The 27,829-nt window shown below is 45.1% G+C and overlaps 1 protein-coding gene across 1 annotated transcript in view; it reads right to left on the minus strand.

Annotated features, from left to right (window-relative positions):
* Positions 1-27,829, minus strand: part of LOC134624181 (protein NLRC3-like) — a 54,573-nt gene that overhangs the window by 19,962 nt on the left and 6,782 nt on the right. The window contains exons 5-7 of the mRNA XM_063469167.1: positions 22,631-22,859; positions 20,684-22,490; positions 8,545-8,718 (exon numbers count right to left, since the gene is read on the minus strand). Coding sequence (XP_063325237.1) covers positions 8,545-8,718; positions 20,684-22,490; positions 22,631-22,859 — 2,210 coding nt within the window. The remainder of the gene's footprint in view (positions 1-8,544; positions 8,719-20,683; positions 22,491-22,630; positions 22,860-27,829) is intronic.

Below are 27,829 nucleotides of genomic sequence, written 5' to 3' on the forward strand. Positions count from 1 at the left end.
AGGCAAACTGAAAACACTCACATCAGACGCAGACCTTCACAATAAAACAGGAAACACATACACACAAAGACACAGACTAGGAAACGCGGACTTAACACAGGAGTAGACGGCAGAACAGAACAACACTAAACAGGAGGAAGAACAGAACCAAAATGACACTAATAGAAAACACAAAACGCTGGGTCAAAAGGACCCAGGATCATGACAACATACCCATATAAAAATATGGGTATGTACTGATAAGTGATCAGAATTATAATATTTTGTACTGTCTGAGGCAAAATTTCCCCGATTCAAATCGAATCGAATCGTGGATCAAATCGAATCAGGACTTTGTGAATCGGAATCGAATTGATTCTAGAAATCAGTGATGATACCCAGCCCAAGGTGAGTGTCAATCAATCAATCAATCAATCAATCAATCAAAGCTTTATTCGCCACATGCAGGTTGCCCTGCAGTGAAATCCCCCCCCCCCCCCCCGACCTTACGCACACAACACAGACATCACATGGGGATACAAGTCGGAGATCGGTAGCGTTACAGAAAAAACACTGAAATGTACACTACAATGGGAAAGTACAAGAGGAAAAAAAGAGACCTCTACTCATGCTGTGCTTCCATGGTAGGACAGCATGAGAACAGGAGACAAAAAAACTCCTCTGCACAAAAAGCACATAAATGTCCACGGCACAACATTATGAAAGACATGACAAGCCACACGGTTGGGTGGGGGGTGAGGAGTAATCCGAAGCAAACACAGCAGCCACCCTGCACAGCGCTACCATTCCAGAACGGCACACAGACCCGCCGTGTTCCCACGCAGGAAACAAGCATCGAAGGCGTTTGGAAAGGGAGGGGGGATGAATGTGTGCATATCAGTGAGTGTGTATGTGTATGCGTGTCCAGAGTTTAGCTGAGACAGTGTAAAAACAGTCGTTATCAGGGTGTTTTTGTTCGGCTCAAGTCTTGCGACCGCAGCTGGCACCAAGAGGGTATCCGCATGAAGTGATGGTGCTTTTTACTTTAGTGCGAACAGCTCATATGAACTTCAAAGCAGTTCTATAGTACAACACTGGTCTCTCAATCTCCCGTTGGAGAGCCGCGAGCTTCGCCATACTTGCGTCTGTGATGTTGTCATTCTTGTGTTCAAAGAGGCGATTCTGAGAAGTCACGACAGTGTGCCTCCCCGAGATGTCATCCGATTTGCACCCAGAGATGTTATTCCGAGCTAGCCCTTCCAAGATGTATCCAGTCTGCATTCAGAGATCTTATTCTGAGTATTCACAGCAGCCGTAGCCTCTCCAAGATCATATCCATGCTGCACTCAATGAGCCCATTTTGAGAAACTCACGCCTCTTCCCATCGTTTCAATCCCAGCGGGCAGCCTCGTGGAGGTTTGAACAGCCGGTTCTGCTTTCTTAAGTCAGGGCCAAGCCAGCTCCGATCAGCCAGAACCCTGTTATCATGGTTCCGAATAGGTAGATATCTTCAGCACTCAGGCTCACCCAAGCCAAGACTTGTCGTTGAGAAAGGGGTGTCAATTGCATGTAAGGACCAGTTGATCCAATCCATAATTCCTCTTTTAGGTTTTAGAGAACAGACTGTGAGAGAGTGTTCCAGGGAAAAGTAATACAAAAACACAAGACTAGACAAAGACATTAGAGGCTAAGCAGGGAAGCTAAGGGAGAGGAGAAGAGGAGAAAAGTGCGACCGCCTTCGCTGAGAGCCAAACGAGCACCACAGTCCAGGATGAGACTGGATATATGAGACAACGAACATACACGAATACATCAGGAAGATAGCCCTAACTGACTGCGTGCTCAGCGAATACCTCAGGCAGGGGAAACCCAAGAAAGAGGAGGAAGACAAGGAACCATCATGGAAAGACAGGCCCCTGCAGAATATGTACCAGCCGGCAGATAGAGGAGGTGGCAGACATCTAGAAATCCTACCAGTGGCTGGACAAAGCTGGACTGAAAGACAGCACAGAGGCACTAATCATGGCAGCACAGGAACAAGCTCTGCAAAGATGCCTGCAATCCAGCACATAACAGCAGCGTGCAAGATGCTAGCAAGCAAGGGATACATGGATACTGTTTCGCTAGCTTAGCTCGTAGCCGACTCGTTAGCACCATGGCTACTTCACCTGTCCCTCCTGCACTTTCTTGCTCATTGTGTCAGATGTTTAGTTACTCCTCGGCCTCCTTTAGCAGTAATGATACCTGTAACAAATGTAGCATATTTGCAGCTCTGGAGGCCAGGATTACTGAATTGGAGACTCGGCTTCGCACCCTTCATTCACCCGTAGCTAGCAAGGCCCCTGTAGCTGGTGCAGCCGAAGATAGTGTAGGCCCCGCTAGCTGTTCCCCGGCAGACCCCAAGCAGCTGGGGAAAGAGGGCGGCTGGGTGACGGTGAGGAGGAAGCATAGACTTAAACAGAAGCCCCAGTACACCACCAACCTGTTCATGTGTCTAACCGTTTTTCCCCACTCTGCGACACACCCGCCGGGGGTCAAACTCTGGTAATTGGTGATTCTGTTCTCAGACATGTGAAGCTAGAGACACCGGCAACCATAGTCAATTGTCTTCCAGGGGCCAGAGCAGGCGACATTGAAGGAAATTTAAAACTGCTGGCTAAGGGTAAACATAAATACAGTAAGATCATAATTCACTTCGGCAGTAATGACACCCGGTTACGTCAATCGGAGGTCACTAAAATCAATATTGAATCGGTGTGTAACTTTGCCAAAACAATGTCGGACTCTGTAGTTTTCTCTGGTCCCCTCCCCAATCAGACCAGGAGTGACATGTTTAGCCGCATGTTCTCCTTAAATTGCTGGCTGTCTGAGTGGTGTCCCAGAAACGATGTGGGCTTCATAGATAATTGGCAAACCTTCTGGAGGAAACCTGGTCTTGTTAGGAGAGACGGCATCCATCCCACTTTGGATGGAGCAGCTCTCATTTCTAGAAATATGGACCAATTTATTAAACCGCTTTATTAAACAGCTGTCTTAGCTAATTATAGGCCAATCTCCAACCTTCCTTTCATATCAAAAATCCTTGAAAGAGTAGTTGTCAAACAGCTAACAGATCATCTGCAGAGGAATGGCTTATTTGAAGCGTTCCAGTCAGGTTTCAGAGCTCATCACAGCACAGAAACAGCTTTAGTGAAGGTTATAAATGATCTTCTTATGGCCTCTGACAGTGGACTCATCTCTGTGCTTGTCCTGCTAGACCTCAGTGCTGCGTTCGATACTGTTGACCATAATATCCTATTAGAGCGATTAGAACATGCTGTAGGTATTACAGGTACTGTACTGCAGTGGTTTGTATCATATCTATCTAATAGACTCCAATTTGTTCAAGTAAATGGAGAGTCCTCTTCACACACTAAGATCAATTATGGTGTTCCACAGGGTTCGGTGCTAGGACCAATTTTATTTACATTATACATGCTTCCCTTAGGCAGCATCATTAGAAGACAGCATAAATTTTCACTGCTATGCAGGTGACACGCAGCTCTATCTATCCATGAAGCCAGGTAACACACACCAATTAGTTAAACTGCAGGAATGCCTTAAAGACATAAAGACCTGGATGGCCGCTAATTTTCTGCTTCTTAATTCAGATAAAACTGAGGTTATTGTACTCGGCCCTGAAAATATTAGAAATATGGTATCTAAGCAGATTCTTACTCTGGATGGCATTACCTTGGCCTCCAGTAATGCTCTGAGGATATATATATATATATGTATACATATACATATACATATATACATATGTATATGTATATATAAACATATATATATGTATATATATATATATATATATATATATACACACATACATATATATACACACATACATATATATATATATATATATATATATATATATATATATATACACATATATATATATACATATACATACATATAAAAAAACACCCAGCACGCCCCTGCGGGCGGTTTATCCTTCAAGCTCGGGTCCTCTACCAGAGGCCTGGGAGCTTGAGGGTCCTGCGCAGTATCTTAGCTGTTCCCAGGACTGCGCTCTTCTGGACAGAGATCTCCGATGTTGTTCCCGGGATCTGCTGGAGCCACTCGCCTAGCTTGGGAGTCACCGCACCTAGTGCTCCGATTACCACGGGGACCACCGTTACCTTCACCCTCCACATCCTCTCGAGCTCTTCTCTGAGCCCTTGGTATTTTTCCAGCTTCTCGTGTTCCTTATTCCTGATATTGCTGTCATTCGGAACCGCTACATCGATCACTACAGCCGTCTTCTTCTGTTTGTCTACCACCACTATGTCCGGTTGGTTAGCCACCACCATTTTGTCCATCTGCATCTGGAAGTCCCACAGGATCTTAGCTCGGTCATTCTCCATCACCCTTGGGGGCATCTCCCATTTTGACCTCGGGACTTCCAGGTTATACTCGGCACAGATGTTCCTGTACACTATGCCGGCCACTTGGTTATGGCGTTCCATGTATGCCTTGCCTGCTAGCATCTTGCACCCTGCTGTTATGTGCTGGATTGTCTCAGGGGCATCTTTACACAGCCTGCACCTGGGGTCTTGCCTGGTGTGATAGACCACAGCCTCTATGGATCTTGTACTCAGAGCTTGTTCTTGTGCTGCCATGATTAGTGCCTCTGTGCTGTCTTTCAGTCCAGCTTTGTCCAGCCACTGGTAGAATTTCTGGATATCAGCTACCTCCTCTATCTGCCGGTGGTACATACCGTGCAGGGGCCTGTCCTTCCATGATGGTTCCTCGCCTTCCTCCTCTTTCTTGGGTTTCTGCTGCCTGAGGTATTCACTGAGCACGCTGTCAGTTGGGGCCATCTTCGTGATGTATTTGTGGATATTTCTTGTCTCATCCTGGACTGTGGTGCTGACACTCACCAGTCCCCGGTCCCCTTCCTTCCGCTTAGCGTACAGCCTCAGGGTGCTGGACTGGGGGTGAAACCCTCCATGCATGGTAAGGAGCTTTCTTGTCTTTATGTCAGTGGCTTCTAGCTCCTCCTTTGGCCAGCCTATTACCCCAGCTGGGTACCTGATCACAGGCAGGGCGTAGGTGTTGATGGCCCAGATCTTGTTCTTACCATTCAGCTGACTCCTCAGGACTTGCCTGACCCTCTGCAGGTACTTGGTGGTTGCAGCTTTCCTAGCGGCCTCTTCATGGTTCCCATTTGCCTGCGGGATCCCCAGGTACTTGTAACTGTCCTCTATGTCTGCAATGTTGCCTTCTGGTAGTTCAATCCCCTCAGTTCTGACTACCTTGCCTCTCTTTGTTACCATCCGACTACACTTCTCCAGCCCGGATGACATTCCAATGTCATTGCTGTATAGCCTGGTAGTGTGGATCAGTGAATCGATGTCTCGTTCACTCTTGGCATACAGCTTGATGTCATCCATGTACAGGAGGTGGCTGACAACCGCTCCATTTTGTAGTCGGTATCCGTAACCAGTCTTGTTAATGATCTCACTGAGGGGGTTCAGGCCTATGCAGAACAGCAGTGGGGACAGAGCATCTCCTTGGTAGATCCCGCACTTGATGGTGACTTGTGCTATGGGCTTGAGGTTGGCCTCTAGTGTTGTACGCCACATCCCCATTGAGTTCCTGATGAAGGCTCTTAGGGTCCTGTTGATCTTGTACAATTCTAGGCATTCCAGTATCCAGCTGTGGGGCATTGAGTCATAGGCCTTCTTGTAATCAATCCAGGCAGTGCACAGGTTGGTCAGTCTGGTCTTGCAGTCTCGGCTGACTGTTCTGTCTACCAGTAGCTGGTGTTTTGCGCCTCTGGTATTCTTGCCAATCCCTTTCTGTGCCCCGCTCATGTATTGACCCATGTTCCTGTTCATCTTAGCTGATATGATGCCTGACAGGAGCTTCCATGTAGTACTGAGGCAGGTTATTGGTCGGTAGTTGGATGGGACCGGTCCCTTCTTGGGGTCCTTGGGGATCAGGACCGTCCGGCCTTCGGTTAGCCATTCCGGGTGTCTCTCATTAACTAGCAGCTGGTTCAGTTGTGCTGCCAGACGCTCGTGGAGTGCAGTCAGCTTCTTCAGCCAGTAGGCGTGAACCATGTCGGGCCCTGGTGCTGTCCAACTCTTCATACTGGAGACCCTTTCTTGGATATCTGCCACTGTGATGGTTACTGGACCCTGTTCAGGGAGGTCGCTATGGTCTGCCCTCAGATCCACTAGCCACTGAGCATTGCCGTTATGGGTTGCGTCCTTCTCCCATATGCTCTTCCAGTATTGCTCCGTCTCCAGCCTTGGTGGTGCTGTTCTCTTATTGTTCCCTTGCCACTGAGAGTACACTTTTGCTGGTTCTGTGGAGAACAGCTGGTTTATTCTCCTGCCTTCTATCTCTCTGGTGTACCTCCTCAGGCGGCTGGCCAAGGCTGTAAGTCTTTGCTTGGCAGTTTCCAAGGCCTCAGGTATGGACAGCTTGCTGTATTTCTTATGCACCTTCTTTGTCGCGTCTTTCTGCAATTCCGTTAGTTGGCTTACCTCCCTTCGTGCTACTTTGATCTTGCCCTCTAGCCTCCTTCTCCATGGAGGGTACTGCCCCTTGTGGCTGTTCAACTTTTAGCCAAGCATCTCACTGATCGCTGCTGCCGTATTGTAGATCAGCTTGTTGGTGTCGGTAATCGTGGTTGTAGGTATCATCCGTAGTGCTGCATTAACATCATCTAGCAGACCTTCTGAGGGTACTTCACGTAATCTTGGTAACCGGCTACAGGGGATCCAGGTTATATATATCTACATATATCTATATCTATATATCTATATATATATATATATATCTATATATATCTATATATATATATATATATCTATATATATATACATATATATATATATATATACATATATATATATATATATACATATATATATATATATATATATATATATATATATATATATATATATATATATATATATATACATATATATATATATATATATATATATATATATATATATGTATTGAACAGCCACAAGGGGCAGTACCCTCGATGAAGAAGGAGGAGGGAGGGCAAGATCAAAGTAGCACGGAGGGAGGTTAGCCAACTAACGGAGTTGGTTGCACATCTTCACTCTCTGCACATCTTTATCACAGTTACTCACAGACGTGCAGAGTGTGTGGATATCAAAGCTAAGTTTCCACCATGTTTGTAGTCTGTACTGGGACTCATGGAGCATCTCTCTATGAGCACTCAGTGCTTTAAACAGTGAGTCCCAGTTTAACCAGCAGCCTTCACACCACACATCACACAGACATGGAAACTTCAAACCCTCAGACTGAAGTCACTGGCAGTCTCTGGCACCAGCGACTGCGCTAACAAACATACAGCAAACAGTGAAGGTTTGGTAGAGAAAGCTGGTTGGGTAATACCAAGTATGCAGCGGAGGAGGGGGGGTTACATTACTAGTAGAGATGGCACGATACCACTTTTTTATGTCCGATACCGATATCATAAACTTGAATATCTGCCGATACCGATATGAATCCGATATAGTGTGTTTTTTTAAATCAATAAAACAGTTTTTTTAATATCTTGCTGCATTTTGTATAAATTCATACTCAAGTTTAAATAAACCACAACACTAAAGCTATTCTTTAGAAATCAGTGATGATACCCAGCCCTAGTGAGTAGCCCAGGCCTGACAGATGTGAACTTAAGGCCTGATCCGTCTGAAATTCATAGCCACTGCTCTGACACGGTGCCATCAATCTTTGAACGCTGAAAAAGCAACAGTGTTTCCAGAAAACACATTATATGCTGAAATAAATGCATTGCCCAAGTGTCCCCTCTCCCCAATGCCTTTCAGCAGCATGCAACAGCAAACAGGTCGTCAGAGGAGGCAGAGATGATGATTAAGTTTAACATTTTCCACAATATTGACAAAGCAATTTAAGTACAAGATTATTAGTAAAACATTTAGAAATGAATATTGTCTGTATGGACTGTAATTCCCCCCCCAAAAAAAACGTGCACATGTAAAATTGCAGAGTTAAGCGATGCGGTTGAAAAATTTTAGTGTGCCTAACTTTTGTGCCGGTACGCCTAACTTGTTAAAGTTAGGCGCACCGGTGCAACTGTGGCAAAAAGTTAGTCTAGAGCCCTGGATAATGAGGGAATAACATACACCTTGCCATGTAACAGCTGAGAAGCCAATAGTCCCATTACTTTTGGTCCCTTAACAAGTTGGAGGCACATTGGAATTCCTACACCGCTCACCTGATTTGGATGTTAATGCACTCAAATAAAAGATGGCAGTCTGCAGTTAAAGCACATCTTGTTTGTTTTATTTGGAATCCATTGTGGTGGTTTATAAAGCCATGGCGTATAAAGACATGTTAGAATTGTGTCGATGTCCCAATTTTTATGGACCTGACTGTATATATACAGAGGGAGAGAGAGAGGGAGAGAGAGAGAGAGAGCTAGACAGAGAGACAGAGAAAATGAGTGAAGGACACAGAAAATGTTTCCAGCTCTTCCTCCTCTATCAAACATTCTCTCCATACCTGAGAGTGTTTAGTCTCCAGCGTGGATCCTTCAGTCCAGCCGACAGCAACTTCATTCCTGAAGTCTCTGGATGATTGTAGCTCAGGTCCAGCTCTCTCAGTTGGAAGGGGTTGGAGCTCAGAGCTGAGGCCAGAGAAGTACAGCCTTCCTCTGTTATAAGACAACCTGATAGACTGTAGACACACAAAACACAACAATCCATTTGTAAACACTGCAAAGAAGGATTTTTCCTCGCTAAATACAGTGCCAACAATACATTTGATTCCATTTAGCTTCATACATGATATGACAATTCACAAAAGATGGCAGTAGTTGTTTACTAATATTGTACTTTTGGAAATACTAGGAACCACAATTAAACCTGCACCCTGAAATTGAATATACTATTATATGTCTTTTTTTGTTGGGGGGGGGGGTTGCAAAATGATGAGGGCTTATCATTCAGGACTTTTAATTCAACTCTGAATTTAACAGGAAGTCCCTTAATCGACCAATATGGGAGAAATATCATCTCTCTAGTCCTGCTCAGTACTCTCACTGCAGCCTTTTGGAGCAACTAATGGGTTCTGAGGGACCCAGGGCTCTAGACTAACTTTTTGACATGGGCGCACCGGTACGCCTAACTTAAAAAATTTAGGCGTACCGGCACAAAAGTTAGGAGCACTCAAATTTTTCAACCGCTTCGCTTAACACCGCAGTTTTACATGTGCACCTTCTTTGGGGGGGAAGTCCATACAGACAATATTCATTTCTAAATTATTAACTAACAATCTTGTGCTTAAAGTGCTTTGTCAATATTGTAGAAAATGTTAAACTTAATCATCATCTTGGCTCCTCTGACGACCTGTTTGCTGTTGCATGCTGCTGAAAGGCAGTGGGGAGAGGGGACACTTGGGCAGTGCATTTATTGCAGCATAAAGTGTGTTTTCTGGATACACTGCTGCTTTTTCAGCATTCAAAGATTGATGGCACCATGTCAGAGCTGGCTATGAATTTCAGACGGATGAGTCCTTAACTTAACACAAAAGTTATCAATAGTTCTTTTCATCTTTTCTTATTACCCACAGCTACATCCACTTCTCTCAGGCCTAGGCTGCTCACTAGGGCTGGATATCATCACTGATTTCTATAATCTATTCGATTCCGGTTCTCAAAGTCCTGATTCGATTCAGTTTAGCCTCAGACAGTCAGAAATATTATAATTCTGATCATTTATCAGTACTGACACTTGTGAGACTTCATCAGAATTGTGAACATCACAGCAGATGCCTTTGTGTAAAAGTAACTGAGAATAAAACACAGAAAAACATGAAGGAGATTTTCCTGGTCTGGCTTTTTATAGCAGATAACCTTAAAAATATTCTGCAATATTCCGCAATTTTGCATAATTTTAAGAAGTTTAAATTTCTTCAGTATTGAACAGCAGAAATTAGGCTTTCTTGTCGGACGTCATTTACATGAAAAAAGAAAAAGACAGCGCTGTAAACAACGGTAGACTGGTGGGTAATAAGCGAATGAATAATCCAGAAAACAGAGATTTGAGACGGGAAACTGTTCTTGAAGTACACACAGGGAGCTGTGTAGGAAGTGTAATTTTTATCGTGGTGGAAGCAAAACAGCAAAAGTCAGAGGGAATTCATGACGACATTGATCAAATGTGAAGCGCAGTTTGCTGCTTCTTTTTGGCTCGGCAAATTTTGGTTGGAGAGAGAAAACCTGCAGCTCAGAATCAGCGCAAAAAGACGGAAACACAGCGCGGACCCGACGCATCAGAATCGCTAAGCTCCGACAGCGTGTCCGTCTGCGGGCCGTCCGGTGAGAAAGCCGAGAAAGACAAAGCTGATTCTGATGCGTCGGGTCGCTCTGTGTTTACGTCTTTGTGTGGAATCCGTTAATGAATTGATATCGCTTTATTCAAGCTACTCACCTCTCTCTTCTACCTGCACTTTCCACTGGACCACGGCCAATCAGAGAGGTCCCGCCCCTGACTATCTCTGATTGGTTTAGTCCACGATAGGGGCATAATGTGTGTCTGTTGTTGACCACATGGAGAGTTACAGAGATTTTTTTTTTGTTACCTAAACAGGTGCGACCAAATGTTGGTAACAGTTGGTCGCACCAGTGCGACCAAATTTTTTTTTTTAGTCGCACCACGGAAAAATTTGGTCGCATTTGCGACCAAATTGGTCGCACTCTAGAGCCCTGGGAGCTGTTATAAAGTTCTGAAATAAATATATAGCTATAGTCCAACCTCAAAGTAACAAATGCTCAAACCATTTTAACTGTTTTTCCAGCATGACTGAGACAGCACTATTATTCATATGGATGAAAGGCCCAGTCACAACCCTGATATGCTTGGCATCAGTATACTCCTAGTGTTGGTCCTAAGCCAGGATAAATGTGAAGGGTTGCATCAAGAAGATGTCTGGTGTAAAATCTTTGCCAAATATAAAATGCTATTGGCCCAGAGGGTGAAAACTGTGGCACTGTTACCCAATAGCCAAGGAAGACCAGAGGGGGAAGTTGTATGACTTGGCAGGGGGAGGTTGTATGGAAAGGAAGCATTGTGGATATGAGAGTAGGGACTCTAATTGTAGAGATTCTGAGTGGAAAAACAAGAGAGCTGGTAGTGATTACCAAAAATAAGGGCTAGGTCCTTAAAGCAACACTGAGCTCCAGAGAGCTCTGACTCATCTTGGCTCAATGACCATAGAATAGATTGACAACTTATCAGCTCCCCAAATATGAAGCTAGAATGTCTCCATTACACCCTTGATGTTAAAAGATGGGACAGGGGTGGGTCATCCATCCATGTACTTCCGTTTTATCCGGGGCAGAAGCCCAGAAATCCCTCTCCCCAGCCACCTCCTCTAGTTTGTCCGGGGAACACCAAGGCGTTCCCAGGCCAGCCGAGAGATATAATCTCTCCAGTGTGTCCTGGCTCTGCCCTGGGACCTCCTCCCGGTGGAACATGCTCAGAACACCTCGCCCAGGAGGCATCCTTGTCAGATCCCTGAACCACCTGGCTCCTTTCGATGTGGAGGAGCAGCGGCTCTACTCTGAGCCCCTCCTGGATGGCCGGACTCCTCTAATGGAGAGGCCAGCCACCCTTCAGATGAAGCTCATTTCCACCGTTTATATCCGCGATCTCGTTCTTTCGGTCACTACCCACAGCTTGTGAGCATAGGTGAGGGTACAGACATAGGTCGGCCGGTAAATTGAAAGCTTCGCTTTTACGCTCAGCTCTCTCTTCACCACAATAGACCGTTGGAGCGTCCGCATCACTGCCATTAATTAAATTATTAGATGATTTCGACATAAAATCCTGTGTCGCAACAACTGATATTTTTGGTTTGTCAGCCGGTAGAGAAGCTTTACTGTAATGTGTGTACCGTGCACTGTGGTATTGTTTTTCTCCTGTTCCTGTTACAGAACACAGTGGTGTTTTGTGTAGCTTAAATCTTTTACTCAATTAATTTCACATTTTACATAGCAGCTTTTTCACGTCATTCTTCTGCTTCTACTAATAATAGTGGAAAGAATGTTTTGGAAAATTTCAGAGGAGGAAGACGAGGAACCATCATGGAAGGACAGGCCCCCGCATGGTATGTACCACCGGCAGATAGAGGAGGTGGCTGATATCCAGAAATCCTATCAGTGGCCAGACAAAGGTGGACTGAAAGACAGCACAGAGGCACTAATCATGGCAGCACAAGAACAAGCTCTGAGCACAAGATCCATAGAGGCTGGGGTCTATCACACCCAGCAAGACCCCAGGTGCAGGCTGTGTAAAGATGCCCCAGAGACAATCCAGCACATAACAGCAGGGTGCAAGATGCTAACAGGCAAGGCATACATGGAATGCCATAACCAAGTGGCCGGCATAGTGTACACGAACAATCTGTGCCGAGTATAATCTGGAAGTTCCGAGGTCAAAATGGGAGATGCCCCCTAATATGGCGGAGAATGACTGATCTAAGATCCTGTGGGACTTCCAGATACAGACAGACAAAATGGGGCTAACCAACCGGAAATAGTGGTGGTAGACAAACAGAAGAAGACAGCTGTAGTGATTGATGTAGCAGTTCAGAATGAAAGCAAAATCAGGAGGAAGGAACACGAGTAGCTCGAGAAATACCAAGGGCTCAGAGAAGAGCTCGAGAAGATGTGGAGGGTGAAGGTAACGGTGGTCACAGTGGTAATCAGAGCACTAGGTGCGGTGACTCCCAAGCTAGGCGAGTGGCTCCAGCAGATCCCGGGAACAACATCGAAGATCTCTGTCCAGAAGAGCGCAGTCCTGGGAACAGCTGAGATACTGCGCAGGAACCTCAAGCTCCCAGGCCTCTGGTAGAGGACCCGAGCTTGAAGGATAAACCGCCCGCAGGGGTGTGCTGGGTGTTTTTTTTAATATATATATATATATGTATGAGTGCAAGAGGAACTGACCTGAAAAATAGGATCATGGCCAAGCTTGAAACCTGGATCCCCCGTAGCCGGTTACCAAGATTACGTGAAGTACCCTCAGAAGGTCTGCTAGATGATGTTAATGCAGCACTACTTACAATACCTACAACCACGATTACTGACACTAACAAGCTGATCTACAATACGGCAGCAGTGATCAGTGAGATGCTTGGCTACAAGTTGAACAGCCACAAGGGGCAGTACCCTGCATGGAGAAGGAGGCTAGAGGGCAAGATCAAAGTAGCACGGAGGGAGGTTAGCCAACTAACGGAGTTGCAGAAAGGTGCGACAAAGAAGGTGCATAAGAAATACAGCAAGCTGTCCATACCTGAGGCCACAAATGAACCAGCTGCTAGTTAACAAGAGACACCCGGAATGGCTAACCGAAGGTCGGACGGTCCTGATCCCCAAGGACCCCAAGAAGAGACCGATCCCATCCAACTACCAACCAATTACCTGCCTCAGTACTACATGGAAGCTCCTGTCAGGCATCATATCGGCTAAGATGAACAGGCACATGGGTCAATAAATGAGTGGGGCACAGAAAGGGATTGGCAAGAATACCAGAGGCGCAAAACACCAGCTACTGGTAGACAGAACAGTCAGCCGAGACTGCAAGACCAGACTGACCAACCTATGCACAGCCTGAATTGATTACAAGAAGGCCTATGACTCAATGCCCCACAGCTGGATACTGGAATGCCTAGAATTGTACAAGGTCAACAGGACCCTAAGAGCCTTCATCAGGAACTCAATGGGGATGTGGCGTACAACACTAGAGGCCAACTCCAAGCCCATAGCACAAGTCACCATCAAGTACGGGATCTACCAAGGAGATGCTCGGTCCCCACTGCTGTTCTGCATAGGCCTGAACCCCCTCAGTGAGATCATTAACAAGACTGGCTACGGATACCGACTACGGAACGGAGCAGTTGTCAGCCACCTCCTGTACATGGATGACATCAAGCTGTATGCCAAGAGTGAACGAGACATCGATTCACCGATCCACACTACCAGGCTATACAGCAATGACATTGGAATGTCGTTCGGACTGGAGAAGTGTAGTCGGATGGTAACAAAGAGAGGCAAGGTAGTCAGAACTGAGGGGATTGAACTACCAGAAGGCAACATTGCTGACATAAAAGGACAGTTACAAGTACCTGGGGATCCCGCAGGCGAATGGGAACCATGAAGAGGCCGCTAGAAAGGCTGCAACCACCAAATACCTGCAGAGGGTCAGGCAAGTCCTGAGGAGTCAGCTGAATGGTAAGAACAAGATCCGGGCCATCAACACCTACGCCCTGCCCGTGATCAGGTACCCAGCTGGTATAATAAGTTGGCCAAAGGAGGAGCTAGAAGCCACTGACATCAAGACAAGAAAGCTCCTTACCATGCATGGAGGGTTTCACCCGAAGTCCAGCACCCTGAGGCTGTACACTAAGCGGAAGGAAGGGGGCCGGGGACTGGTGAGTGTCAGCACCACAGTCCAGGATGAGACAACGAACATCCAAGAATACATTGGGAAGATGGCCCCAACTGACCGAGTGCTCAGTGAATACCTCAGGCAGCAGAAACCCAAAAAAGAGGAGGGAGACGAGGAACCATCATGGAAGGACATGCCCCTGCACGGTTTGTACCACCAGCAGATAGAGGAGGTGGCTGATATCCAGAAATCCTACCAGTGGCTGGACAAAGCTGGACTGAAAGACAGCACAGAGGCACTAATCATGGCAGCACAAGAACAAGCTCTGAGTACAAGATCCATAGAGGCTGTGGTCTATCACACCAGGCAAGACCCCAAGTGCAGGCTGTGTAAAGATGCCCCAGAGACAGTCCAGCACATAACAGCAGGGTGCAAGATGCTAGCAGGCAAGGCATACATGGAACGCCATAACCAAGTGGCCGGCACAGTGTACAGGAACATCTGTGCCGAGTATAACCTGGAAGTCCCAAGGTCAAAATGGGAGATGCCCCCAAGGGTGGTGGAGAATGACCGAGCTAAGATCCTGTGGGACTTCCAGATACAGACGGACAAAATGGTGGTGGCTAACCAACCGGACATAGTGGTGGTAGAAAAACAGGAGAAGACGGCCGTAGTGATCGATGTAGCGGTTCCGAATGACAGCAACATCAGGAAGAAGGAACACGAGAAGCTGGAGAAATACCAAGGGCTCAGAGAAGAGCTCCAGAGGATGTGGAGGGTGAAGGTAACGGTGGTCCCAGTGGTAATCAGAGCACTAGGTGCAGTGACTCCCAAACTAGGTGAGTGGCTTCAGCAGTGCTAAAGCCACTCACCTATTTTATAATATATGATCTATCTATCATATAATATAAAATATATATATATTAGATTAGCAAGATATGACTGAACAGGTTATATATGAAATGTATTCTTACAGCAGCGAATTCATATCACCTAAAGCAGACCATATGTACACTGCCAGTTTGAGCCACACCTTCTCACTCAATGTGTTTTCTTTATTTTTTACACTTCCTTTATTGTAGGTACTGAAGACATGATATATTTGAAGTAAGCTATATGGAATTATGCAGCAAAAGAAGAAAAAGAAAAAGGATTGATAAATAACTCTAGATACGTCTTATATTTTAGATTCTTCAAAGTAGCAGCCCTTTGCTTTGTTGACGGTGCTGCAAATCCTTGGCCTTCTCTCACGAAGCTTCATGATGTAGTCACCTGTAATGGTTTTAATTTAATTTGATTCATTTAATTTTCATTTTGTGCCTCGTCAGGGTTCATAATTGGAATTTCTTGCTTTATTAACCCCGAGTCATTTCAACCTGTATTGAAGGTAGGGATGGGTACCGATAAGATAAGATAAGATAAGATAAGATAAGATAAGATAAGATAAAACTTTATTAATCCCTCGGGTGGGTTCCCCTGGGAAATTCGGTTTCCAAAAGCACAGCACCGACAGAAGTTACAGAGCGTGAGCAGAATATTATATATATACACATATATAAACAGAGAGACATATATAAATAAAATATACGAAGGGGATAAATACAATAAATAGGAATAAGAATACAAGTGAATTGCACATTTCAAGTATTGAAGTCTATTGCACCGTTGACTATTAACAAAAGGTATTGCACAGTGCCATACCGGTATCCGATATGGCACCGGTTCTGACATAAACGGTAGCAACCAGACTGAAAAGCAGCGCACATTTCGGTGCTTTATTTCTGTGCTTTTTTTTTTTTCCTGAGATGTCATACACTTTGGATTCTAGCCAATCATTTTACCTTTCCAAGGATAGTAGGCGGGCCCAGGTACATAGGTTCTTTTAAAGCAGAGCTACAGATTTAAAAATGCCCAAGGCGAAACGGTCAAAGTCTGGCTTTACTTCACAGCAAAAGATGCAAATTCAGCAGCCTGCAACAAGTGCTTTAAGGTGAAACTGTGACACTGTGCAAAGGAGGTAACACCTCAAATCTGATGAAACATGTCGTAGTTACATGCGGCTGTCTTCTAGTTTGATAGAGTGAAACCATATATGCCCCATAGCTGCAGAAAAGGCTAACATACAAAAAACAGCTAAAATGAGAGGTTTTAGTACAAAGTTTATGTTTTCCATTGTTTAAGCACCAGTTCGAGCACCGTTTAAGCACCGGCACCATTTCAAAAGTACCGGGTTGGCACCAGTATCGGATAAAACCTAAACGATACCCATCCCTAATTGAAGGTGCAGACTTCAAACTATATACCAGTTTTTAAATTGTGTTGATAGGCCACGTAAAACCAGATTTATGACAAATATATATACACCTTGGTTGCATTTTTAGGTAAATAGCTGCATATACCTTTGTTGTTTGCAAAACTTGTACATAGGTTTTTAAAATATACAGTTCCTATTTGCATTTCAAGAAATGAAAATGATTGGCTAAACATGTTCGTGGTTTTTGCAGTAAAAAACATAACTCTTTTCTACTTGGATTTTATGTTTTCTTGTTTGAATTTAGATCAAGTGTGTTAATACAGTATTTCAAAATGAAAAAATAACATCAAATTGCAAACATGTTAGGTTGTGCTCAAAAGAATGATACAAAACAAGGCAATGTAAGCATTTTTAAAGGTGAAACTAGTCAAAAACAGCCAATTATACCCTGGACTGCAGAGGTTTAAATATACATTAATGATGAAGTCTGAATCCTGACCTGAGAGTTTCCAGTGTACAGTTTGGACTCTTCAATCCAGCAGACAGAAGCTTTACTCCTGAGATGTGTAGGTCATTGTTACTCAGGTCCAGTTTGCCTAGAGTAGAGGACTGGGAGCTGAGAACTGAGCACAGAGCTTCACAGCTTCTCTCTGAGAGGTTACAGCCAGACAGTCTGAAAATCAGTTATATTTTAGAAAAAAATGAAATCACTTACTTTCTACTACAAGAAAAACATATTTTCATGTCCACTTTATAAATAAGAATACAAATTAAATTTTAACCCTTAAGGACCCACAGTGACACTGGTGTCACCGCCCCTTTACACTTAGAGAAAAACTATTTATAATGGTTTAACTTTGACTTTTAACTAATAAAGTCCCTAAGTGACGTCTACTGCACAAACTAGTTCAGTCATGTGACAAGTGAGGCACTCTGGGTGTTCAAGACACCATTTTCAAAGTCTTGGTCCACCTGGTTAGCTAATGAGACCACTCTGCTAATTTTAAAAACTTTTTCTTTTTCCAAAGGTAAGCTTTTACTCATTCAGCAATTCTAAACTTTAGATAAGATGTCATAGGTCACTTGTAACCTAGTTTGGTAATATTTGTGAAACAATTTGATCTAGAATCAGTTTGTTAAATATCGCTGTGACAAATATGTCACATCGGGCATTAAACTCCAAATTTTCTTTAAAAAACTGATGTGACATATTTGTCACAAAAAGACAAAAACTGATCATTTGCTTGGTCAGTTTAGCTTGTTCTGTTATTTTAAATAAACATATTCTTTGTTGTTAATTCTCAGTCATATTTAACTAAATTCAAGCATACCTAATTTGTTAAATTACCTAAATTTGTGATGGAACTTTACTTTAGCTTTGTCGAGGCGTTTTTCAGTTACCCCCTATTTTCTGTCATTTTCACTCTTTTGTAGAATGGATAAAAAGGAAAAATATAGTGTTCAAGATGCGCTGGAGTTTATCACTGCAGAGGACAATGAGTATGAGGGATGTGAAAGTAGCTCAGATGAAGATTCTGAAGACCCTAATTACATCCCCCACAAAGACGTGGAGAGTGATGAATCAAGTGAATCCAGTGATTCAGACAGTTGTGATTCAAGTGATTTAGAGACAAAGACACATTCAAGCCATATAGACACTGGGCAGCCCAAGGCAGCTATCAAAGGATAAAAATCCTCCTGAAGAAAGAAAATGTTCGAAACCCCTGAGACCACATTCATGGGACCCTGTGCCAAACCTCCAGATGAGATCCACACTCCACTGGAGTACTTCAAAAACTTCATCACAGATGATATGCTGCTGTTGTTAATGGAACAAACAAATTTATACAGTGTACAAAAATCCAACCATCTGAGAAATGTAAATACCACTGTTAAAGAACTAGAAATACTCATTGGTCTCTATCTGAGGATGGGTCCATGCCAAATGCCTGGAAATCGAGCATACTGGGAAAATGACACCAGGTGTCCTATGGTAGCAGATAACATGTCCCGCAACCGATTTCAAACCCTGTTGGGATCTCTACATTTCACTGACAAAACAGATTTATTACACAGAGATGCAGAAGACAAGTGCTGGAAGATCCGTCCATGGCTTCAAATGCTTCGCGAACAATGCCTGGATATCGTCCCAGAGGAGTACAACTCTGTTGATGAGCAAATGGTACACTTCAAGGGGACACACAGCCCAATAAGGCAGTATGTGAAGGGAAAGCCCCACCCCTGGGGATTGAAAATCTGGGCCCGGTGCTCATCCTCTGGTATGCTCCATGATTTTGTTGTTTATCAAGGTGGTACTGGGAAGAAGACTTTACTTGGGATTGGAGGAGATGTTGTGGTGAAGTTGTGTGAAACTCTGCCAGCTGAGCAAAACTACAAAGTTTTTGCTCATAACTTCTTCTCCTCAACCCCACTTGTGCTCACACTTCTTCATTGGGCTGATTTATTTTTTTTATTTTTTTCCAAGAAGCTTGTTGAAGTAAACCAAGAAGTGTTACCATCATTATCCATGTTAAGAATTTGAAAATAAAAAGGAAATTCTGTTTTTAAAAGCAAGAAAGTGTTTACAGAATTACCTTCTAAATATGGAACAAATGTACCTTGTATGCCCAATGTGATGCATATGTGACATTTCACACCTGGGGCAGTGGGTGGAGCTATTACAAAAAAAACTTCAGAAATGTGTTATATATGATTCATTTGATATAACTTACAACCCCCATAATTTTCATGAAAGTAGAAATAGGTCTGGGTTCTTAAGGGTTAAGTCTTAAAATAAGCTTCATTAACTCCTTCAAGTAGTTAAGAGTTTGCTGAGTATCTTATATAGGGATGGGTGCCGGTCTTCTAACATAAATGGCAGTAACCAGACCGATAAGCAGCGCACATTTCGGTGCTTTTTATTTCTTGAGATGTCATACACTTTGGATTCTAGCCAATCATTTTACCTTTCCAAGGATAGTAGGCGGGCCCAGGTACGTACATTTTTTTTAGAGCAGAGCTACTGATTAAAAATGCCCAAGGCGAAGCGGTCAAAAGTCTTGCTGTACTTCACAGTAAAAGATGCAAACTCAGCAGCCTGCAACAAGTGCTTTAAGGTGATACTGTGAAAAGGAGGTAACACCTAGAATCTGATGAAACACACCTCGCGACGCATAGCATTTTTTTCAAAGCCGAGAAATGCACGGTATTTGATGCAAGATCTCACACCGAGCACATCTACTGCGGGTGTGGTGCCTGTTATCGGACCTGGAGTTAGCAACATCCCCCAAGAACCCGAAGAGTAGAGTCCTGGCCCCTAGCCCTGCCAGTGTAGTAGAAATGATGATGGATGATGATGGCAGCAGCAGCCGTGCTTCTCTGGGTGAGTAGCTTAATGTTGTTTGTGTGTAATTTACTTTTAGTAGACTATCCACGTTATTAAATGAATGCACATAAGGTGAATTAGCAAACACTGTCATAATTACATGCGGCTGTCTTCTTGTTTGATAGAGTGATACCATATATGCCATTTATGCCCTATAGCTGCAGAAAAGGCTAGCATTGTTATCTTTTTACCAAAAAAAAAAAAAAAAAAAAACAGCTAAACATCAGAGGTTTTAGGACAAAGTTTGTGTTCTCCATTCTTTAAGCACTGGTTCGAGCACCATTTAAGCACTGGCACCGTTTCAAAAGTACTGGTTTGGCATCGGTATCCGACAAAACCTAAACGATACCTATCCCTAATCTTATATGCATTAGAAAGGCAGAAAAACACTGTATGACATGCAGACACGCTCACGAGTAAACAACATGAGTCCTGTTCACCTGGGCTAAAAAATTCAACCTGTGTTGTTATTTTGGTAGTATGGATCCCAGAGGTGCTTGTTTTTGATGACCGCTAAATTATGCTAGAGAAAGTATCCTGCCAGGAAATGCTCAATCAAGAACACTTTTTGTAAAACACTTATTGTAAAAGGGCTAGTAGTTGTTTACTGACTGGGCTTTGTTGGAGGCTTTGACCACTGGCAGCATTCTCAGAAGAGCCTCATCTGAAGCAGAGTATTTCTTCAGGTCAAACTCATCCAGATCTTTTTCTGATGATAGCAAGATGAAGACCAAAGCTGACCACTGAGCAGGAGACAGTTTATCTGTGGAGAGACTTCCCGAACTCAGAGACTGTTGGATCTCCTCCACTAGAGAATGATCATTCAGTTCGTTCAGACAGTGGAACAGATTGATGCTTTTCTCTGCAGAGAGGTTCTCACTGAGCTTCTTCTTGATGTACTGGACTGCTTCCTGACTCCTCTGTGAGCTACTTCCAGTCTGTGTCAGCAAACCTTGTAGGAGAGTCTGATTGGTCTGCAGTGAAAAACCCAGGAGGAAACGGAGGAACAAGTCCAGGTGTCCATTTGGATTCTGTAAGGCCTTGTCCACAGCAGTCTCGTAGAAGTGTTTCTCTGCAGATTCTCTTGTTTCAGAGTTCTTGGACGTTGTTTCTTGTTCTTCCAGCAGATTGAGTCCAGAGTTGATGAAGGTCAGATGGACATAAAGAGCAGCCAGAAACTCCTGAACACTCAGATGGATGAAGCAGAACACCGTGTCCTGGTACAGCCCTCTCTCCTCTTTAAAGATCTGTGTGAACACTCCTGAGTACACCGAGGCTGCTCTGATATCGATGCCACACTCTGTCAGGTCTGATTCATAGAAGATCAGGTTTCCTTTCTGCAGCTGATCAAAAGCCAGTTTTCCCAGAGACTCCATCATCATCCTGCTCTCTGGACTCCAGTGTGGATCTGTCTCAGCTCCTCCATCATACTTGACCTTCTTCACTTTGGCCTGAACCACCAGGAAGTGGATGTACATCTCAGTCAGGGTCTTGGGCAGGTGTCCTCCCTCTCTGGTTTCCAGCACATCCTCCAGAACTGTAGCAGTGATCCAGCAGAAGACTGGGATGTGGCACATGATGTGGAGGCTTCGTGATGTGTTAATGTGGGGAATGATCCTGCTGATCTGTTTCTTATCTCTGAATCTCTTCCTGAAGTACTCCTCCTTCTGTGGGTCGGTGAACCCTCTGATATCTGTCATCATATCAACACAGTGAGGAGGGATCTGATTGGCTGCTGCAGGTCGTGTGGTTATCCAGAGGCGAGCAGAGGGAAGCAGTTTCCCCCTGATGAGGTTTATCAGCAGCACATCCACTGAGGTGGACTTTCTAGGGTCAGTTAGGATTGTAGTTTTGTGGAAGTCCAGAGGAAGTCGACACTCATCCAGACCATCAAAGATGAACACAACCTGGAAGTCTTCAAAGCTGCAGATTCCTGCTTCTTTGGTTTCAGTAAAGAAGTGATGAACAAGTCCCACCAAGCTGAACTTTTCCTCTTTCAGCACATTCAGCTCTCTGAAAGTGAATGGAAATATGAACTGGATGTCCTGGTTGGCTTTGTCTTCAGCCCAGTCCAGGCTGTATTTCTGTGTTAAGACTGTTTTCCCAATGCCAGCCACTCCCTTTGTCAGCACTGTTCTGATTGGTTCATCTCTATTAGGTGAGGCTTTAAAAAGGTCTTCTGGTCTGATTATTGCTTCTAGACTGCCGGATTTCCTGGATGCTGTTTCAATCTGTCTGACCTCATGTTCATCATTGACCTCTGCAGTCCCTCCCTCTGTGATGTAGAGCTCTGTGTAGATCTGATTCAGAAGGGTTGGGTTTCCTGCTTTAGCGATGCCCTCAAACACAAACTGGAACTTCTTCCTAATCTTAGATTTAAATTCATGCTGACACCACTGGAAATTTCTATTGCAGGTTCCTAAAATAATTATTAGAGAAAATGCAAGCAATCAATGGTTAATGAAGTGCACATATTTGTATGTATTTCTGTGTATTTCTTCAGACAGTAGTAAATATTTTATTCACCCATCACATAAATAGAAAGAGAAATACTCTCACCTCTCTGCAAACGCTCAGCCAATTTCTTCTGCTTCATTCTCTTCAGAAAGTGCAGTGTGATTTTTACAAATGCTTCTCTGCTGCTCTTACTCTGCTCTTCATCCTCATCCTGTAATAGATCCCCATCCTCACATTGACTCTTTAAGCATTCTAGGTCATCTGGACTCAGATCCTTCTGGATCTTCTTTAGCTCATTCTTCACAAAAGTGATGATTTTGTTCTCCAGTATCTGGAAGAGAATACTTATAAATAAATACACAAATACACAAATACACAGGAGACAAACTGTCTCCTGCTGCAAGGAAAGAGTACTATAGCTTACTAGGGTGTGTATTAGACTTAATAGCTACTATATAAAGTTATGGACTTCTATACATTTTACATTAGATTAAAACTTTGGGTGTAAGATTCAGATAATTATTTATTAAAAGCTAGACATTTTAAATGAGAATAAGAAAGAAAAGTATTTCTTTGTACCCCCCTTTTCCTTCTTAATGCCCTACCTGCCCCCCTGGCTAAACTTTGCTACATCCGCCCCTGCACAGTTACCAGCCGTCAGCTACGTAGAATAGGATCCTGGTGTAGAAAGTAATATTAAATAAAATCTAACAACAGCTTATCAAGGTTAAATATGCTGCTGTTGTTTAGCCGCTGGTTTCCTCTTTCTGGTGCAAAGTGGGTGATAAACAAACAAGAGAGACGGGATTCGTGACAGAAAAGCCAAGCAGCCAATCAGTTTCACGATTGAAGTAGCAACAGGAGAGGGAGGTAGAGGCAGTCGCTCCATATATCAGTTGTTAAGCTTAACGTGGGAATGCTTTACAAACATTCAGAGATGAACTTACACACTTGCTTTACTTCTCTATGGGATAACTTTCTCGGAGATGATATGCCGGTCCCATAGCAAGGCTCCAAATGCTCAACCAGACCGCCGTCAGGTCTTGCATGCCACAGCCGCTCTATCACGTGACGCATACTGCTCCGACGTGCTAAGTTTATGAGCTGAGTTACGCCATGTCACAAGTTTTGTGAGGTGCTTTTGTGATATTTAATGTATCGGATTACATTTTTTTAGTTCTCTTTGATATCCGATCCTCATATCATCATCATCATGATCATCGTTTATTTGTATAGCACTTTAAGAACACACCAGGCAGACCAAAGTGCTGAACAACACAGATCAAAACAACTAGCATAATAAAAATACAATAAAATCATTAAAAATACAATGAAAATAATAATAAAGGTGTCAGTTTCCTACAGAGTTAAAAGCCAGGGAATAAAAACAGGTTTTCAATCTGGACTTAAAGACCTGCACTGATGACGCTTGTCTAATATGGAGGTGAAGGTTATTCCAAAGCATCGGAGCCATAATTGAAAACGCTCAGTCTCCTCTGCATTTCAGCCGCGACTTAGGAACCGACAGCAACAGCTGCTCAGCTGAACGGAGCAAGCGAGGAGGAACATGTGGCTTCAGCAAATCAGATAAGTAGACAGGAGCCAGACCATTTAAAGATTTACAAACCAATAAAAGGACTTTTAAACGAACCCTAAATTCAATGGGAAGCCAATGCAAGGAAGCCAGAACTGGAGTGATGTGATCGAATTTCCTACTACCGGTTAAAAATCATGCCACCACATTTTGCACTAACTGCAGGCGTGACAAGGTGCCCAACCCAACCCCTATTCAAAGGGAATTACAATAGTCCAGACGTGAAGTGTTAAAAGCATGAATAAGAGTTTCCAAATTGGGTTTGGAAAGGAAAGGCTTAACCTTTGATAGGTGTCTGGGGTGATAAAAAGCAGATTTTACCACCACATTTACATGACCTTCAAAAGTAAGCGCGGAATCAAGTTTAACACCAAGATTAGTGATCAAACTTTTCAAGTGGGAGGTCAAATCACCAAAATCAACATCTGGAGAATCAGTAGAACGATGCAGGCCATATAAAATTGCTTCCATTTTGCGAACATTAAAATTCCGAAAATTACTTGCCATCCATGATTTAATATCGCTAAGACAGTCAAGCAGTGATTGACATGGGGAGGTATCCAAATGACTAAAAGGTAAATAAAGCTGACAGTCATCAGTATACAAATGAAATGACACTCTGTGTTTACGAAAAATTGCACCAAGAGGGAATAAATAAAGCGAGAAAAATAATGGCCCGAGGATAGATCCCTGGGGCACACCCCAAAGCAGAGGGGCCAGAGAGGAAGTGGTCAACCCCAGCTTAACACAAAAACTCCTTTCGGAAAGATTTGATTTTATCCATGACAATGCCAAATCAGAAAATCCCACACTGTGGTGTAAGCGGGAGATCAGCAGGTCGTGGTCCACTGTGTCAAATGCAGCTGTCATGTCCAATAACACAAGCACAGCATATTTACCACGATCAGTAGCAACAAAAATGTCATTCATAACTTTAACAAGAGCTGTCTCCGTACTGTGAAAAGGCTGAAAACTAGATGGGAAGATTTCAGACAGTTGCGAGTCATTCAAGTAGCTGGGTATATCGGATCGGTCCATCCTTACATAATACACAAAATCACCCTGTGAAATGATCAGGACCTCAAGCAGCTTCAGGTAATAGTTTGTAATATTTTTTTATACAACAATGATCTATTTGTTGGGTTTGATGTTGGGGTAGTGAGCTTTCCAGCGGCTTCACCAGGAGGAGGATTTGTGGCCTGGCTCGCCTCCTCCCTCTTCCCGGAGAAAGCGGCGCTCATGCTGCTGTCACTCTGTGGCTTCCACGCAACTGCCTGTTCCCGCTGGAGACTCAGGAGAGCCAGTCCAGGACTCTACGGCTCCCACACCGCCGCCTGTACCCGCTGGAGGCTCAGGAGAGCCCGGATAGCACTTCCTTGTGTCCACTGGGGGTTCAAGAGAGCCCATCCACCTACCGCCTTCCACGCGGTTGGCCAGACTAACTTTACCACAGTCGCAGCAGTCTTCCACGGGCCAGCCTCCAGACCTGCTCTGTTGTCGCTGCTGTCTTCCACAAAGCCGGGTTCCTGATCCACTCAGTTATGGACTCTGTGCCGTCGGCCTCCAGGTCGCCCCACAGAACTGTGCAGTTTCGGACCACAGTGCAGTCAGCCTCCAGGTTTGGCCTCTGAACTGCTTTTGGACTTTGTGTCTATGGACTCATGGTTGACCCAGCTCCTCTGTTTCGTTTTGGACTTCTACTGTGGAGATTCTGATTTTGTTCCGTTCTCAATTACTCGGCTGAGGATTATGATATTTAAGGCTGGGAAGTAGAACAGGTCTTTGCTGGATGATTAAGTGAAACAATTTCCCCGGACCAACTGCCTTTCCTGTGTGGAGAACAAGTATGACTGTCATGGACTGGCTGTGTGGGAGCAGGGAGAGGACCCAAACGCAAACTCGTAGACACAAGGGATGAACTCAAAACCACAGCTTTATTTGCTGGCTGGGAAAAGCATACAAAGCAACCTAAACTAAACTGGAAAATCATAAACTAAACTCACAGAGAGACACAGGGAGATCCACACACCATGAGGGAGAACGCGACGCAGAACTGAGGGAGACGCAGACCTAAATACACAGAGGGTTAACGAGGGAAGTGGAAATACACGGGGAACACAGGTGACACTGATAATCATAACGAGACAGGGCAGGAGTGAACACAACGTGACGTATACTGACGAGGGACTGTCAAAGAAAACAGGAAGTGCACAGAGGTTCAGACAGGCGGAGAGAAAGAGGACAGACATAACGGGCTGGGGAAAAACATTGAATGAAACACAAGGAGGGGAAACGAGGGCTCAGATACACAGAGGGGCACACAGGGGGTAATCAAATAAGAAACATCTTAACAGAACCTAGAAACCAAGGCATAAATAAAGAACAAATCCCAAAACACACGAAAAACTAAGAATGCTGGGCCAACATGGCCCAGGACCATGACACCACCCCCCCCTCAAGGGCTGGCTCCTGACAGCCGAAACCCGAGAACCAAAAACAAGAAAAACCAAAACAACCCACCCAGGCCGGGAGGCGGGGGACCAGGACGGAGGGACCGAAACCAAATGAAACACAAAGAGCATGACACAAAACCAGGGTCATAGGAACACAAAAAATAGTCCAAGACAGGGAAGCAATGTCCACATAGAACAGAGTGTCGACTCGGGGGCGACAGCACCAAAGTTCACAGTACGGCTGTTCCGGAGGCCGCCCACGCGAAAAGCGGCAGTGGCAGCAGAGCGGGTCCGGAGGCCGGCCGCGTGGAAGACGGCGGCGACGTGGACACAGTTCAGGGGGCCGACCGTGCGGGAGGCAACGGCGGCGACCCAGGCGAAGGCGGTCCGGGGGCCGCCCACGACGGCGATGGCGCCTGGCCAGGGGCCTGGAAAGTGGCCAGAGAGCTGCAGACCCAGACAGGGCAGGACCAGGCGACACTGAAGGCGAAGACACGGAGGCGGCAGCTGGCGTAGGTGAGGCAGAGGCGGCAGCTGGCGTAGGTGACAAGTCCGAGGCCGCTGCAGACGAAGCTGCGGGCGGTGGCGTGGAAGCCGGAGACGGAGGCGCAGCAGCCGGCGGCGTGGAAGCCGGAGACGAAGAGGCCGCAGGCAGGACGGGTCCCTTGGACCCTCCAGCGACGACAGGAACCAAAGGCCGGACGGGCCCCTTGGACCCTCCAGCGACGACAGGAAGCAAAGGCCGGACGGGCCCCTTGGACCCTCCAGCGACGACAGGAAGCAAAGGCCGGACGGGCCCCTTGGACCCTCCAGCGATGACAGGAAGCAAAGGCCGGACAGGCCCCTTGGACCCTCCAGCGACGACAGGAAGCAAAGGCCGGACGGGCCCCTTGGACCCTCCAGCGACGACAGGAAGCAGAGGCCGGACGGGCCCCTTGGACCCTCCAGCGACGACAGGAAGCAGAGGCCGGACGGGCCCCTTGGACCCTCCAGCGACGACAGGAAGCAGAGGCCGGACGGGCACCTTGGACCCTCCAGCGACGACAGGAAGCAAAGGCCGGACGGGCCCCTTGGACCCTCCAGCGACGACAGGAAGCAAAGGCCGGAGCGGTCCTTCGGACCCTCCAGCGGAGGCACGAGGCAAAGAGTCCACTAGCCGACGAAAAGGCAGCTGGCACTGCACGGAGCACTGGCTTTGCCCAGGAAACACTAACACGGAGGAGTTCTCTGAGGGCTGCTTAATCTTCAGGGGTC

Source organism: Pelmatolapia mariae, linkage group LG3_W (assembly GCF_036321145.2).
Source record: "Pelmatolapia mariae isolate MD_Pm_ZW linkage group LG3_W, Pm_UMD_F_2, whole genome shotgun sequence".
In the NCBI taxonomy this organism is placed as follows: domain Eukaryota; kingdom Metazoa; phylum Chordata; class Actinopteri; order Cichliformes; family Cichlidae; genus Pelmatolapia; species Pelmatolapia mariae.